This window comes from Topomyia yanbarensis, chromosome 3 (genome assembly GCF_030247195.1).
Source record: "Topomyia yanbarensis strain Yona2022 chromosome 3, ASM3024719v1, whole genome shotgun sequence".
Taxonomy (NCBI): domain Eukaryota; kingdom Metazoa; phylum Arthropoda; class Insecta; order Diptera; family Culicidae; genus Topomyia; species Topomyia yanbarensis.
The window spans coordinates 350,615,685-350,634,146 of NC_080672.1; the positions used below are offsets into that span (position 1 = coordinate 350,615,685).

The 18,462-nt window shown below is 39.8% G+C and overlaps 1 protein-coding gene across 1 annotated transcript in view; it reads left to right on the forward strand.

Moving 5' to 3' along the window:
- Nucleotides 1-18,462, forward strand: part of LOC131691885 (uncharacterized) — a 114,420-nt gene that overhangs the window by 73,867 nt on the left and 22,091 nt on the right. Inside the window, exons 2-3 of the mRNA XM_058978573.1 lie at nt 16,481-16,591; nt 16,774-16,874. Of these exons, the coding sequence (XP_058834556.1) occupies nt 16,481-16,591; nt 16,774-16,874 (212 nt within the window). The remainder of the gene's footprint in view (nt 1-16,480; nt 16,592-16,773; nt 16,875-18,462) is intronic.

An 18,462-nucleotide genomic window follows, 5' to 3' on the forward strand; every position in this document is an offset into this window, starting at 1 on the left:
CAAACCAGTGTTCGAGCTTCCCGCAATAACTCTCTTTTGCGAGTTCCGTTCAGGCGAACCAACTATGGTTGCCAGAGCGCTGTTACTGGACTCCAGCGAATTTTCAACAGTGTGGCGATGGCCTGTGATTTCAACCGGACGAGGAATTCGATAAAAGCGAAAACATTAAATATTTTGAAATGTAATTAATTTAAGTAACCACCATTGGGGCCAAGGAGTCTGTTGGTGAAAGTAATAAAGTAATAAAATTGCTAAATAATATTAAAATAGAAAAGAACTTTCAATTACGAATGGAGTTAGAAGTTTATAGCTATCCTCCAGAGAAGTGCAGAGAGAAATGCAGACAATATGGCATCCTTCAATTCCATTGTTTAAATCTAGCAGTGCTTCCAAAAAAAAATGTAGTCTCAAATGAAAGCTACAGTAACTCTATTGATTGTTATCAAATTCCATTGGAATCGGAGCTCCGGTTCCTGTGTTACGAGTTTAAGTGTGCGGCCACACACGAATTTCCCGTATAAACCGGTATAATCATTATATTTGAGTGGGCCCACTTATAAAATTGTGCAAAAACTTAACGTAATGTTTGATAATTTTTTTTTGACGATGTGAAACGACTTAGCTTCGCACGCTATTCTGCAAAATGTTTAAGGTTTAATCTATAAAATCAAAATCACCGAGTGTAAGGTGTCAAAATTGGCGTCCAAAATGGCGGCTCCAGGAAAAGGTGTTTTGAAAACCGACCTTATATGCGGGCACAATACAGGTCGCAATTCGTTGTCTATAAGCAGAAAACCAAAACGATTTTGAAGATTTGATTTCATAGAGGCGCCCAACCTAGAAAACCTGTTTTAATTCATCTAGTGGTACAATTGAGCCTTTCTCATTTATTCAAACTATAGTTTAATGCCTGGTTACCGTAAAATGTGGGAACATTGACCACTTTTTCAAATGTTTTTCGAATAACGAATCTTCAATTCAAGTAGTTGCGACTGTTTGCATTTTTAGAACAAGTACCGGTACACAAAGATTGAAGATGTTCAAATTGTTGGGTATTTGATTTCGTTTTACTATAAAAATAAAATTACTTTGTGGTAAATTTTCATTAGTTGTTTTCGAGGTAACTTTGATCAGAAAAATATGTGTATCGAAAGCATATCCGTATGCAATTTCATGGCCCGATATTGTGACAATACTGCCTAGAAGGAATATGGTTTGCATTTTGTTTAGATGATTTTGTTAGAGTGAATCATCTTATCGTACGTTACTGAAAAAAGTCTCATTTGATCAAACTTACCCCGGTGATCAAAGAGACCCCGTTTTACGGTACGTTCACTACAACATTGTGGATATGTCTATTACATTCTTATGACACTTTGATAAGCATATATAAGTGCACGACTATCACGAACCTGATAAGCAACATGTCGACGCGGACACACTCAAAACAAACAAAAATATAATAACAATAGTAATTTATTCTCCATAGTTACATGGAATGCCAAGAATTCTTCGTACATCATGATGTGTTTGTATAACTCCTTAAATATCACAAGTAGGATGAACATTGCTATTCCGAAAGCCTAGCGTTGAAGTATCACTCATGTTGATACACACATTGCAGTATCACTGTATTGTTTTGCAGGCTTCCACTTTTAAAGGCTGCCACGAAACACTACCAAGCAACACAAGCACCACACAGAATTGTTCAAAGCTTCATTTCCGAATGACACAAAATAACCAAATGTTGGTGAAATATAGTGTAATGTTTATATTTTGCAAATGTTGTATAGTATTTTGTATAGTATTGAACATGGCAGTGGAAGGCGTCGATGGTTGGGTGGTAAGCGTGACCGCCACTCACCCCAGTTGGTCTAGGTTCAATCCTAGTCGAGGTCATTTTTCTGAGGTGAGAAAAAACTGAGGTCACATCTGAGTTGATGGGTCGATATCTAGTCCAGATAGTGGGAGTCCGTCACCTCTCTGGTGTCGGTGTTTGGACTCGTAGCGGAAATAGGCCGACGGAAAACAACCAGAACTAGAAGAAGAAGAACACGGCAGTGAACCAGAAAGCCAAACGCTTTCATTGGAGATACGACAGTATAGTAGATACAAAACACAGGATTGTTGCTAGTGGTACCTTCGTACGCGGAGAAAAAGATCAGTAAGAATGAACTAATTTTGGTTTCAATTAACAATTTTCCTGTTTGATATAAACAAGACTCAGGCATGATTCAGTCAATACTGTTTCTTGAAATTACCAACAATTTCATTTGTTGGATTTTCAATAGTTTCAACAAATATTTCGTTTGAAGTAACAAAATCATGATAAATTTAACCGAACTAACAAGCTCGAAGAAGCAAAAAAAATAGTATTAACCAAAGGAGAGAACAACTCAAATTTAGTTGAAATCAACAAAGATTCTGTTGGGGGAACTCCAACTGATGTTTCAACTGACTGAGTTCTAACTCCAACTGATGTTTCAACTGACTGATTTCCACATAAGGATTATCAAAGTGATACTCTTCCAAAAGGGCATAATGATTTGTCATGGTAAGTGGCTCTTTTTAGTTTTTCTGCAAGGGATCGTCTTTAAAGGGGACGCTTTAGATTCCTAGGACCCTGGACCACATGAACTCTCTCATAATAGGCAGACCTATTTTCCAGCATTCTCAATGCGTGTTCTCCTCACGAGTCTCGGTACAAATGCCGAACAGGCAGACGATTCTTGTCGAAGAAGACGTAATTGAACGCTGTAATTCACCCGACACGAGTTTGAAGGGACACACAATTTTGTCCTATCCAGTACGATTTCCATGAAGCAAAGGGACCTTGAAACAACCAACCCCGTGCTTCAGTAGATCCACGCACATTTTCGAATCGGTGACCCCACCGTCGATCTCAACTTTGTAAGCGGACATTTAGACGCGGTAGTCCTTCATACAAGCCTTGCCGCCACTAACATATTTAGACAGAATATCACAATTCTGATCTTATCTGGACGACCTTCCGGTATATCTGTCACTGTTGAATATGTCGGAATCTTGGTCTTTTCAGGAGAGGTTATTTATGCCCGGGGCAAAGTGAAAACATAAGGAATACGAAGGCTGATAGAAATTGCGGGAGATATAATAAATTGAAAAACAAGCCAAAGGATGGTAATGCAAACATGTGGTAAGTTTGGGGTCCGCAAGGGATGACATTCCCAACGATTTTGAACCAAAACTGTTTTGTCGGGTCAGCAAAACTTTTTAAATGAGGAAACATCCAACTGCATTGTAACATTACTGTGACGCTCCCAATTGACGAAAGAGCTTGGTGTTATCGAACTAAAATACCAGCTCCTCGAGCTTGTGTAATTGGAATGTTATACAACGTATGTTGTATTCACATATCTATGTAAAATTCTTTAAACCTTTACATCTGAAGTCTTTCTTCGGGGGGATTTATATTCACCGCGGCATATTCGCTGACAATATTGCAAATGCCTTTGTGGGCACTGCCTTAGGACAACGGAGCCATTTCCATGTGCATACGAAATCATTATTCGAAAGTCGAACTAAAAAGAATGACAAAGAGGCGCAAAACTGAGACTTCCCAAGGGCGCCAAAAGGTCACGCTACGGCTATGAAGATGATACTGAAGATAGATGACCTCCGTAAGCCTAAGCTCCATTTTTTGACCTTCGGGTGGTATTTCAACAGAAATACCATAGAACAAATAATTTTGTTCATATGGGTATAGAACAAAATTGGAACGACCGAAGCGTCGGATCGGAGCAGAGCTTTTTCGTCAACTTTACTCATGATGGCAGGAATAAATACAATGTTTCATATGTTAGATTGCAGATTAGATCGAGAAACTTGTAGTAGTTGTTCACTTGGTTCGATTGTAAGTCTGATGAGTAAGAATAAAAAAATTGTTGGAAAAACCTGTATAATGCTCTTAAATATTATATTTATCTTTGACAACGATTTTTCCTCACTTTAGAAATAGTCACTCGGTGCACCAAATAAAACAGGAAAAGTCATTTGTAATGAACTGCGCACTATCAGAAACATTTCGCAGTTTTAATCCATTGTTATGCTTGTTAGAAACACATCTCTGTTAAATTAACCCAAACGATGAAATTAGTTATTTTGATAAACAAATAAGATATAGTCGTGATTCGCTGGTTGGACATTTTTAACTGGACCGCTTTTTAGTTAGACCTCCGCTAGTTCGACCATTGTCCAACTAAAAAGCATCTAAAGGTAAAAATCTTATGTCAAATTTACTTTGACAATCAATCTGACAATTATTAGAGATGTGAATAGATGTAATTACACTACTAACGTCTCCTTTGGAGAGTTTTTGACATCTGTCAGTCGGTCCAATTAACGAATCAAATTCTTTAGTTGGACAGAGGTGTGGCTCAACCAGCGAATCACAACTGTATTCATTAGAATCAACAAAACTGGTTGATAGAAATAAAGGTTGAATCACAATAATATTTATGCATCTAACAGGGCCGGCGGAACACTTTTTCCCGAGTGGGTAGTAAGATTCGGATTGATTTCTACCCGTAGTGATGAAAGTTCAGACATGGCAGGCTGAATGACCGACGGCTCAGCGAAAAGGTGCTTGTTGATTACTGATACTAGAAATGTTCCACCGTCAAGCGCTAATTACTTCATTATTTTAAACTTCGCAGCAATAGTTTTACGTCCCCTCCGATAAAACCTTCTTTTCGTGGGTACTGAAGCACACATGATAGTTTTGGCTAATGGGAAGGTATCTCCGAAAACCGACAACCCCTCAGACTCAATGGAGGTCGCTTTGGATATTTCTTTGATTGTAAAAATAATTTCTTATATTGTAACGACATTTAATTAGCACGAGACTGATAGGTGTAAAGTATTTTTCAATATTAGGAGCCTTAATACCCAAGGAAGAGCAAGGAGTTGAAAGAAGAAAGTTTATAAAAGCGTGGAATAGGGTAATATGAGCAAGCTTAGAGTTTCCCGACGAAGGTCAGATGAAACGAACCCGTTGCCTTCTACCGCAGGGTCAGGATGTTTTGCCATTGTTAAATGCGAATCAAATGTTAAACAAGCTTAAAGTGACTTAATACTAAAAAGTACTAGTAAAAATAATGCGGTTTAGTCTATACGAATTATATCCATCTAATACAACCAGCCTCTGGATAGTCTACGTCCGGTCCAAATTTAACTAAACAACACTCGACCGTGTACGAAGAAGAATCTTGTCTACGTATTCGCCCAGGAAGTAGAGATTGATGGTGTAGGCTCCAACAGAGTCCTTAACTGCGAAGTGTGGGGTTGGCTCCTTCAAGAACCCTTTGCTTCGATCAATGAAAATTTTGGTTTGCAAGCAATTGCGTTCAGCAAAAATCGAGGAGTATATGAAAACAAACTTATTTTTTATCAGCTTCATTTTGAGACTTTCGCCAGATTTGCTCTTCCAAACTTTAATCTTACGAACGGGGCTAGTCTTCCTGTATGCCTTTTTGTGCCGCGGGATATGAACTGCCGTCATTGCAAACAGTTGGGCCTACAGCTACTTATTGTAGAAACAATACACGCTGTGAAAATGCGGGGAGAGTCATGAAAAGTCTTCATACTGTGGAGAGACTGCACATATCGACATATCCCACATATAAATCATGTGGGGAAAAATTGAAGGAACGCTCCGAGAAGAAATTATAAAGAGGGCTACGCCACCGGTTACGACTGATTTCTAAGCTTCCTCGTTCACTAAAGAGTGAGAGTCTGACCATCCCCACATCTTCTAATGTGCCTATAAATTTTCGAAAGAGGATTTTTGTAAGCTTATTCGTAAAGGCGTGAGAGTGTCCCTTGAAGGGTGCGATCTAAAACCGAAGTAAGTGATTTCTGGTCTCGGAAATCTTAGAAACTAGCACGAATTTCCGCATAGGACATCAAAAACCCTAAGTATCCCTTTATATTAGTCCCTGTATTTACACAATGCATTTGCACTGCGATTAAAGGTCAGACGAAACGAATATCCGACGCAAACAACCGTGAACGTGGTGGGCAGGGATTTCTCAGAATTGAACGCAGAAAGGAATTATTCCAAATATTCGATGCTAGAAACACTAATGAAAAACGCTAGAAACGTAAATCAAAAACTTGACGAAAGCTGAAAAACAAGGTTATTGGTACCGGTCCCTCGACGGATTAACGAGAGAAACATTGTTTCGGCTGGTGGCTAGGGCCTACGTTGTGTATTCTATTCAACCTTTGGTCAGAATACACGGAACCACGTCGTTAGAGTTCCAAGGACGCTTTCCGTTCGATGGAGCATGGAAAGCACTGCTTGTATTTCCTGGGGAAAACATGAGAATTCTTGAGTACTTTATCTGAAAAATCATAGCAGATTACCTTAGTTTGAATTATTTCGCATTGCTTCATTCCGGGTAACGAGAAAGCGGACTGCTAGATTAGCATGGTAATGTGAAGGTTGGACACTTCAGGCTTTAGAAGGTGATATTTATGAATGATCACGTAGGTTCAACGAGTTTTTTAGTATTTCTTGTCAGAAGACGCTCGGAAATTAGGAAGTTTAGGCATCCCAAAGGTATCAACAAACCTTGGTGCAAGGGTATAGATGAGGGTCGTGACTTAATTTGGGTGATATCTCGGGTCATAAACAATCATTATACGTTGAATGCCCATCTCCGTCGTATTGGGGTTGTGGATAGCGGTATCTGCGTTTATATACATATTTTTAAACACGATAAATATCCAAATTTGTTTATCTATTCTCTTTTGATTAATATGCTAACAGCTAAAGATGGGCGAGTGAATAGCGAATCGATCAAAAGAATCGACTCTATAAAAAGAGTGAGTGAGCCACGATTCTTTTGTAAAAAGCGACTTAGGGGAATGTTGTTACATCAATTAGATCGAGATATTTTTATAAAAGCTGCCTATTTCTGAGTGCATTTAGCGAAGCCAGCATTCAGTTTCAACGCATTTCTTTCATTCATTCACTTCCAAACTTACTAAAGTTTTCCACATAATCGAATGCTTTCAATTCAGAAGAAATATAAATTAATTCGCAAACAAAAGCATTTATTTGTTACCTATATGTGGCATCTTTTAAATATTAGAGCATGATTGAACTGTGTAATCCTTATCTGATGCATTTTTACTCGATAAGTTCACTCAGAGCCAGCACAGAAACAAAATTCAATTTGAAGCTAAAATTGAATTTGAATCGAAAATAACTGAATGAATGCGCTGCACCGACTAATGAAGCTGCCAGCAAATGAAGTGCGTTAGCTGTGGACATGAAAAATAAAACTAAATAGGCACAATTCAAGGATACATGGAATCAAAATATCTACTCCAGATCAAAATCAAGCAGATATTTTTTTAATCTTCCCAAATGAATCACTGAATCGATCAAGAGTCGATTCTTTTTTTTTGAGTGAATCGGACACGATATTTTTTGCTGCATTCTTTAATCTTAATAAAATTGCATTAATATTTTTTGTGCATCGATCTGAATTCCTTATTTTAAGATGTAGATGTGCCAATAAGTATGTATTTGCCCCTTAGTATTAAATATAAAAATTAATTTCAAATTTCAAACAAATCCTAATTATAATCACATATTTCAAGAAATTTAAATTATAAAGCAAATAAATTTGTATCTGAATCAAAAAAAAATTGTTATTCATCGAAAATTTCAGGCGCATGTATTTTGTGCGCGAGTTATTGTCAGGTTTTTGTTTGTTGAAAACTTTCGAGTGGGTAATTCCCTCCACGATTATTTTCGTGTGGGTAGTACTACCCATGCTACCCACGTGTTCCGCCGGCCCTGGCATCTAATGTTTTGTCAAAATGAAACACAGATTTTGTTATATTTGAAGAACACATTTTGGTTTATTCCAACAACGCTTTTATTTAAATACAAAGAGAAGTATTTGTTGTATTCAACAGGTTTTTATCAATACAAATATATAATCACGGTTAATTCAAACGGAAAAGTCAGTAGCTTCAATATACAAAGAAGACTATTGATAGAATCAACAATATTGTTCTTTCTAAATAAAGAAATAGTATGATTAGATTACAATGACGTGCATAGAAGAGAACAACTAAAATTTGGTTGAAATCAAAAAAAGATAGTGTTGGACTCTTTGTTAAAAGGGATCAATTTAATCTAACAAATTTTAAGTTGTTTCGACAACGACAAACTGCAAACAGAGGGATTTGTTGAATTAAACCAAATAGAGAATTAGAGAAAAACGTATTTTAGTTTGAAATCGTCATTCATCAAGTTATAAATTCATCCAAACGTTTTGTTGTTTCAAGAAGCCCTCATTCTTCTAAACAGACTGTTTTGCGGTGTACATCATAACTCAAATTCTAGTAGACCAATCGCTTTAAAATTTGGCAGAGTTCTTCTTCACATCATTCAGGTTACTAAAGTAGCTTTTTGTTTCTCGATTTTTGAATTGTTCGTAACATAAAAAATTCGATTTTCGTTAAAAAAAACCGGTTAACTTGCTGTTGTAAAAATAATAAAATTAATTTTGTAAAAAACTCCCATTATTACTTGGACAATTATGTGAAGATATGTGCGAAATTTCAAAACCATTGTTCCAGATTTTTATTTTTTTATTCAATTCGTTTATTTGATAGGCACAAATGCGTTAGCTTGGCGGTGCCAAATTCTTTTGTTTTTACATTTTGGATATCTTAAAACTAGGAGGTTACAATGTTGAAATTTTTTTTTTATACAAGAAAAAAAAAAGTTTACAGCTATCTTAAGACTAGAAATAAGATTCAATATACAAGAGAGGGCCAAAAGATTTTTTTATGAAAAATTTTAAAACAAGGGATTCAGTTTGATATACAAGAGGGGGAGTAATAGTATTTTACGAAATATTTTACAGTTATCTTAAAACTAACAAAAGGTGGAACAAATATTTATGAGAAATTTCACAGATATCTTAAAACTAGGGATACAATTCTATTTACAAGATGGAGGACAAGAGTTTCAATAAAGAGTAAAAATTACAGCTATCTTAAAACTAGGAATACAGAAATCAAATTTGATTTTTTAACGAAGACTTATGCTTGGTCAAGATATTTCAGAGGGGGGCCTATTTCCACATCAGTGTAGCAGCAGGTGTATCGAGGACAGGGGAGAGAAGACGTATATGGTGACAGGGAAAGAAGAGCAAAACTTGCAACTATCGCGCAAACGGGAGATCAGCGAAACAAATTTGCGCCTCAGTCTAGTAAGTCGTCGAGTACCGGGTTGGCGGATGGTATTATTCGGACCCGCGGGGAATCCTTAAAAAGTCATCGGACATCAAGTCGCTCTCGCTTCAGTTTCCTTCTATGCAGGCGTAGTGGTAAAGGCGACGGCGGTTACATAGTGGCACTCTGCAGCTGATCGGTTCCACAAGCAAGAGGAAATTTCTAAAAACAAGAAATAAAAGAGAGGGGCTAAATTGGGATATTTATCGTTTTAATGAAATTGTAAATAAGGGACATATAGGGGAAATCGCGATTTGCTAGCATATCCCGGACTGGGACATTGGGTGGTCTACCTCGGGCCCGAAGGGAATCCTTTAACAGAGACCTGGCGTCACAATACTCGGCACAAACCCAGACAACGTGGTCGATGTCGTGATAACCCTCGTCACAAGCGCACAGACTACTCTCCGCAAGCCCAATACGCCGCAAATGTGCATGCAACGTGTAGTGGTTAGACATGAGCCGGGACATTACACGAATAAAATCCCGACCCGCATCCATCCCCCTGAACCAAGGCTTCGTTGATACCTTCGGGATAATGGAATGTAGCCATCGTCCAAGTTCACCATTGCTCCATGAGGTTTGCCAACTGTTGAGTGTCCTCTGACGACAAATACTAAAAAATTCGTTGAAGCAGATTGGTCTTTCGTATATGTCACCATTTAATGCGCCCACCTTTGCTAATGAGTCGGCCTTTTCATTGCCCGGGATAGAGCAATGAGAGGGGACCCAAACAAAGGTAATCTGGTAAGATTTTTCAGATAACGTATACAAGGACTCCCGTATCTTCCCCAGAAAATACGGGAATTGTTTTTTGGGCTTCATCGCACGAAGAGCCTCGATAGAGCTGAGGCTGTCCGAGATGATGAAGTAGTGATCTGTGGGCAGAGTGTCGATGATCCCAAGGGTGTACTGAATAGCAGCTAATTCTGCGACGTAAACTGAAGCGGGATCATTGAGCTTGAATGAAGCGGTGATAGTATTATTGAAGATACCGAAGCCAGTGGACCCATCGAGATTCGATCCGTCAGTGTAGAACATTTTGTCACAGTCGACTTCACGAAATTTATTATAAAATATATTGGGGATCACTTGTGGGAGTATATGGTCCGGTATTCCACGAATCTCTTCCTTCATGGATGTGTCGAAGAATACAGTAGAATCAGAAGTATCTAGAAAACGGGCATGGTTGGGATTATACGAAGAAGGATTGATGCTCTGTGCCATGTAGTCGAAGTACAAGGACATAAAACGGGTTTGAGAATTAAGCTCGACGAGTCTTTCGAAGTTTTCAATCACCAACGGGTTCAAGATATCGCATCGAATGAGCAATCGATATGAGAGTTCCCAAAATCGATTTTTCAACGGGAGAACGCCCGACAGCACTTCGAGACTCATCGTATGGGTCGACTGCATGCACCCTAAGGCGATACGCAAACAACGATACTGAATTCTTTCGAGTTTGATGAAATGTATGTTCGCCGCGGAGCGAAAGCAGAAGCATCCGTATTCCATTACCGACAGTATCGTTGTTTGATACAACCTAATTAGGTCTCCTGGGTGGGCACCCCACCATGTTCCAGTTATTGTCCGGAGAAAATTGATCCTTTGTTGGCATTTTTGTTTCAGATACCTAATGTGACATCCCCAGGTACCTTTCGAGTCGAACCAGACCCCGAGATATTTAAATGTGAAGACCTGATTGATCGTTACACCCATGAGTAGAAGCTGGAGTTGCGCCGGCTCACGCTTCCTAGAAAAGACGACCAGCTCAGTTTTCTCCGTGGAGAACTCGATACCCAGCTGAAGAGCCCAAGCAGCCAAATTGTCCAAAGTATCTTGTAATGGTTCTTGCAAATCGGCAGCTTTGGGCCCTGTAACAGAGACCACCCCGTCGTCTGCAAGTTGCCTTAGCGTGCATGAATTGGCAAGACAATCGTCAATGTCATTCACGTAAAAATTGTAGAGCAGGGGACTTAGACATGAGCCCTGGGGAAGACCCATGTAGCTAAATCGCGATGTTGTTAAGTCGCCATGCGAAAAATGCATATGCTTCTCAGACAACAGGTTTAGCAAAAAGTTATTTAAAATCGGCGAAAGACCATGCTGATGCAGCTTCTCTGAAAGAACATTGATAGAAACTGAGTCAAAAGCCCCCTTAATATCCAAGAAGACTGATGCCATCTGCTCTTTGTTAGCATAGGCCATTTGGATTTCTGTAGAAAGCAACGCAAGACAATCGTTCGTCCCTTTGCCTTTGCGGAAGCCAAATTGTGTATCTGACAGTAAGCCATTTGCTTCGACCCAATTGTCGAGGCGAAACAAGATCATTTTCTCGAACAACTTCCGGATACAGGAAAGCATTGCAATCGGTCGGTACGAGTTGTGGTCGGAGGCTGGTTTTCCCGGTTTTGCGATGGCGATGACCTTCACTTGCCTCCAGTCGTGAGGAACAATGTTACCCTCAAGGAACTTGTTAAATAAATTCAGCAATCGCCTTTTAGCAGAATCAGGCAGATTCTTCAACAAGTTGAATTTGATTCTGTCTAACCCCGGGGCGTTATTGTTGCACGATAAGAGGGCAAGTGAGAACTCCACCATCGAAAACGGTGTTTCGTTCGCGGTATCGTGAGGAGACGCGGCGTGGTATGTTTTCTGTACCGGGACAGAGTCTGGACAGATCTTCTTGGCGAAGGCGAATATCCAGCGGTTTGAATATTCCACGTTCTCGTTAATACTATTTCGGTTACGCATACGTCGAGCCGTACCCCAAAGAGTGCTCATCGCTGTTTCTCTCGTTAACCCGTCGACGAACCGGCGCCAATAACTGCGTTTCTTGGCTTTCATCAAACACTTCATTCGCTTTTCTAGCGACGCGTACTGTCGATAGCTATCGGGTAACCCGTCGTCCCGAAAGGTTTTATACGCAGTGGACTTTTCCGCGTACAGTTCTGAGCACTCTTTGTCCCACCACAGGGTGGGAGATCGTCCGTGGGTGTTCGCGCCCGGTACTGGTTTAGTCTGAGCTTGATTCGCACTGTCGAGAATCAAGCCAGCCAAAAACCTGTACTCTTCCTCCGGAGGAAGTTCTTGAATGGATTCGATTTTAGCGGATATCGCGGTCGCGTAACTCTTCCAATCAATGTTCCGTGTGAGGTCATATGAGACATTGATTGTTTCTGATGGTCTTGAACCGTTGGCAATTGAAATTACGATAGGCAAATGGTCGCTACCGTGGGGATCAGGGATCACCTTCCACGTGCAATCTAACTGTAGCGAAGTCGAGCATAGAGATAAATCCAACGCGCTTGCGCGTGTTGGTGGTGTAGGAATCCGTGTCATTTCTCCCGTGTTTAAGATGGTCATGTTGAAATTGTCGCAAAGATCTTGGATTAATGTTGATCTGTTATCATCGTGAAGACCACCCCATACCGTACCGTGCGAGTTAAAGTCTCCTAGAACTAGCCGCGGTGCCGGTAGGAATTCCGTGATATTACAAAGCGTTCGGTTCCCTACCGACGCTCTAGGGGGAATGTAGATGGAAGCAATGCTAAGGTATTTGCTTTTGATCCTTATTTCACAAGCGACAACTTCAATGCCTGGTGTCGAAGGGAGGTTAATTCGGTTGAAAGAATAGCACTTTTTAATCCCCAAAAGTACTCCTCCATAGGGGTTTTCTCGATCCAGACGAATTATATTAAAGTCGTGGAAGTTGAGATTTATATCGGAAGTTAACCAAGTTTCACATAATGCGAAAACATCACATTTTAAACTATTTAGTAAAAATTTAAAGGAATCAATTTTCGGGAGGATACTTCTGCTGTTCCACTGTAGAACAGTGATCGAATCAGTGACCTCGTTCGATGACTTAGCCATCGAAGGATACGATCGCTGCAAGGAGGGGCCATTTAGTAGTCAACTGCTTCAAAAATGTTTGCACTATAGGGAGAAAACGTATCAGAAGGCTTTTAAGAGGATCGGTAACATTGAAAGCTGTGAAAATTAAGTCCACGATGTCAGAAAATTTCATTAGTCCATTACTGGACTGAGTGTCTGTTTGAAAAAGAGGGACACTTGGGGTTTCTGGTGTCCCTGGAAGTGGTGGGTACTCCTTGTTTGAATTAAAATTTCCAAATCCAGGAGCAGATTGCTTCGGCATTAGTGCAGCACTTCCGTTGGATTTATTAGATGTGGTTGGCGCACTCTCAGAGGAGGACACCTTGGGACCCTTACGGGGCAGTCTAGGGGAGGCAGGATTTCTCCGCTTCCTGGACTCCCCCGGGTTAACAAAAGATGTTCCCTCTTGTGGATTATCAGATTCTTGCTCAACAGGAGCCAAAAGAGCAAAGGAGTTTTCGGAAAGGACAGATGGCGAAGCATTCTTTAACATTTCTGCATAAGAGCGCTTCGAGCGTTCCTTGAGGGAGCGCTTAATTTTATCCCCGCGCTGTTTGTACGCAGGGCATGATTTAAGAGCATGCGGAGGGCCCCCGCAGTAAACACACTTTTCAGTGTCTTTGTCACAAGAGTCATCCTCATGCTCTCCACCGCACTTGCCACATCGTTTTTTATTGCCACAAAAGGTGGCTGTGTGGCCCAACTGTTTGCAGTTGCTGCAGTTCATTACCCGCGGTACAAACAGGCGTACAGGCAGGCGAACCCTATCCAGAAGGACATAATTTGGAAGAGACGATCCGGCGAAAGTCACCCGAAGCGAGGCTGATGGTATATAGGATTCTTTATCTCCAGCGAGCGTGTGCAATTTCTTGCAGTCTAATATTTTCACCGGCTTTAGTAGGGGGTTTTTAAAACAGCCAGCCCCATACTTCAGCACGTCCTCGCATGTCAAACTCGCCTCGGTTATGACCCCGTCGACCTCTACATCTACACACGGTACATACACCCTATAATGCTGCGTAAAGCGGGTACAGGAAGCAATCCCGTTTGCCTGTGCGAGGTCGCTAACAACAATTTTTAACTTATTCGCGCGAACCTTTGTAATCTGGGTCACGGCCGAGTAATGCTCTGTCAGATCACGTGATATTTTCAAAATATCAAATGATTTATTGGTGGTCCGGAAGTAAACCACAAATGGCCCAGTCGAGTTCTCTGGGTATGCTTTTAGGCGAGGGGGTTTGGTAGGAGGCTTATCAGGGGATGTTTCATCATCCATATTATCATCGGTGGGCTGACCGTCGAGGGACATTTTAGCGCGAGATCAGCACTTCGCGCAAAGAACGATAAAAAGAGCAGTAACGGAATGTATCAAGGGCAAAACAGAAAATAATAGTAGAAGGGAAACAGGTACTTATCTTTTCGATGCCGATGACCTTTGCTGGGACTGGCTGACAATACCAGCACGACACACTTTGTTTTCGAAACAAAGGCCTAGCAATCACAACTGGCTTTGACACTGCACTGAGCACTGGACACAATAAAAACTGAGCCGGGGAAGGCAACTGCAAAAGCACTAGCACACGTCTTATCCGAGCGCAAGTCGAACAATGAATGTTCCAGATTTTTAGTTGTTGTTTATACCACATTTTTTCAAGGTGCCTATTGATTGTTCACTGTTACTCGCTCAATTTTTAATATTTTGCAGTGGAAATTTAGGAAATGTTTAAAATGTTGCATCATGGAAACTGGCTGAATAGACTACCATTGTCTGTACGACCAAAAAAATTTTTTTTTTGAGCGCGATATTTTTTTCGCCCGAAATACAATATTCTAACGATTGTAACCTCCCGTAAATAATTCTTACTCAAGGAAGAGTGAATCCGAATTACAATCCCTTGTTCTGCGAGTCACACAATATTCTAACGATTGCAACTCTTTTCTTACAGTGTTTCAGCATCGAACAAAAACTTTCATCCAACTTAAAATTAATATCCGAAACAGCTGACAACAGAGAGACATCGTGCCGGCTAAGTCGATTGCTCTGTGTCTCCAATGTGTGGCTTTACTACTATACTTTATTAACTAATAAATATATTGCCGACTTCATTCAGGCAACTGAGGCGAACCTAGTCATTTCGGTGCCAAATTCGAAACAACACCCAAATACTCTATTAATAATTTTTCAATATTACGGCGCACTGAGAGATCATTTAGATAGATATGCATATAGAAAAGTTTTTTGCGTCCCATTTTAACAGCCGATCGCCGACACAATATAGGATGACGAGGTTATAAATTAACGTATGTGCTTAAAAACAGATGAGCTAGTAAATAAACCATGCTAGGTAAAAACATATGAGATAACAAAATTCTTAACTTTAGGCGAATTTTTGTGTTTTGACTACTTCGTCGAATGTCGGCCTATCAGATACTGATAATGACAGACAGACAATAGACCGCAGAGTAAGAATAACGAATAAACTAATTGACAATAAATGAGCTGCAATTGATGCAATCGTTACAAATGGCATCCGTATTTGAACAATGGCTTTGCATAAAGTACTTGCAATAAAACAACTTATTAAGTGTCAAGTAATGAAGTCGTTATAAGCCGCCAAGTTGACTAACATACTTACCTAGCGCCGGGGCATTAATCGTGACAAATGTGACATCTGAGGGAGTGGAAGCAGTACTGTTTGGACGTTTCTTCGGCTTCCATCAGCGCTGTGGACTGTAAAGCTGACAAACGGCACCAATTCCGAATGCTCAATGACTGTCAGCCCCCGAGCTGTTTAGTTTATGATCATACAAAATCCAATATTTTGCTTTATGATCGTTCTTTATGCAAATCAGCTTCCATGGCAGGATTAGCTTACAATTGTTTCCCGTGAGTAGTAAATTTTCTCTAGACAATTGTGTGAGTATCGATGCAGTACCGTGTCTGAGCGTGACATGCAATTGATTATTCTATGGACCACCGTCTTGTTGCTGCTGGAAGGCTATTTTAATTATTAGGAATCTCCCATGCCAGACGGGCGAAAATATACATAGCCGGTGACATATTTGGTCAAACACGCCCTCATTTGTACATCTTGTTTGTGACCACAAGATCTTGTGGTTGAATGGTTGGCCTCCAATCCAATCCAATCCAATATGAGATCAAGTATAACTGCAAGGAAATGCAACCAAAACGTGTCCGCTACTTTTCTCCCAGATTCCTCTATAGCTCTTTAATCGACAATTTATCGATCGCTAATCTCTTGCCAATGTCTGCCAATTTCAGCAAAAACGTGTGCACCGAGAAGCGGACCGTCCATGTGCCCGTCTACAGGAAATCGACCGTGAAACACTTTGTTCAACCATGCCTGGACCAGAAGCTGTGCACCGGCATCCGGTAATGTATCAATCACGAGCTCCGTTTCTATCGTTTCGCTTCGTCCCTGTTGTATGTTTTTTTTTTGCTTTGTATTGTAACATGTCAGTAAGCGATCAAATCAATCAGGTTTAACGATGTCAAGCTGTTGACTGACTCACTGGTTTTGTTGCTCTTTGTTTCTAATGAAAATTCGATTGCAGTACCAATTACGAGCCAACCTATCATCCGGTCAAGAAGGAAGTCTACGTCTGCTGTTCGGGTTGGGAAACCACAACCACCATCGCCGACGGTTGCCTGAGTCGTAAGTTTTTGAGTTTGAAATTAAAGGGTTCTATGCAGGGCCGCCGAGAGGGGGGGGGGGACCGGGGTGTTTCCCCCCGGGCCCGGAGTTTTGAAGGGGGCCCGGATTTTTAACAGACTAAAATTTTGACAAATACTTTTTCGACAAAATTGTATTTGAGCATGCAACTAAGAATTCAATATCTTGTGTATGAGGTAACTAGAATAGCGAAAATTCTAAACTACTGCATATTTGATATCAACTATGTTTATACAAACCTAATTCTCACGTCGTAACAAGATCAGACTCGAGCGGGCATAGCGGAATTTGTACATCGAATGCCATGTACGCAGCTCACCTGGGTTCGAATCCCAACCCCGCACACAGGAATAGAGATTTTTATAGGGAAATTCCCAGCCTGAATGAAGAAGCGAATGACCTTAAGATTAAAATGTCTATGATCGAAACAAAAATATTTGAGTCATCAAAAACTCTTGATATACTAAAATAATTCGAGATTAATCCAAAAATTTAAATTTAATTTAACAAAAATATGATCAGACTTGTAAGGGTTAAACAATTAAATGGTTTAATTAGAAGTCATGAAGTTGTCTTCAAACTTCTCCAATATTGAAAATTCAATAGAATTTCCTGTCTGCGAAAGTGTTGGATTAGTATCGAAAGTAATTATTGAAAGAAAAAACCCTGCTTAGGGTTGCCACATCGGTTTTTTACTTATTTAAATTCATTCTAATTTTGTCTTATTGTTTAATTTTTTACCTTCTCGTATTTTCTTCCTTATTTTCTAGCTTTTAGCTTTCCGTTTATCGTAGTTTTATTTTTTCCCATTGTTCATTTAACAGAGTTTTATTTATTTTTTACACATTTTTTTTAAGCTTTAATTCGTTATTGTTATTTCTTCTTTATTTTGAAAGCTCTTTTTATGTTGACCATTTTCCTATACGTTTACTTTGAATTTTTTTTATTTTTTTCAAATTGCATTTCTAGTGTTTTTTTTTTCTATTCTTTAAATAATTTAATCCATTTTATTCATTTTCTTCGTGTTAATTTCTCCATTTTGTGTATTTCTATAGTATACCATGTTGGCTTTTTCCACTATTTTTTGTTTTCCATTTGGTCTGTTTGCTCCGTTTTTGTTCAATACTATCAATTTCCTTTACTTTTTCGTCTTTTCATCATTCCAATTTTCCAGTTTTCAAAATTTTCCGGTTCGTCAATTTTGATAAATTTTTCTATGGTTATTTTATTCTTGTTTTTCCTTTCTCATATAGAAAGGTTATGCAATCACTCTGAAATACGTCAACCTAATCCCGGCCCGGAGGGCCGAGTGTCATATCCCATTCGACTCAGTTCGTCGAGATCGGAAAAAGTCTGTATGTGTGTGTATGTGTGTGTGTATGTGTATGTATGTGCGAATGTGTCAAATAATGTCACTCATTTTTCTCAGAGATGGCTGGACCGATTTGCCCAAACTTAGTCTCAAATGAAAGGTGCAACCTTCCCATCGGCTGCTATTGAATTTTGGATCGAGCGGAATTCTGGTTCCGGAATTACGGAAGTAAGAGTGCGGCCACACAGAAATTTCTCA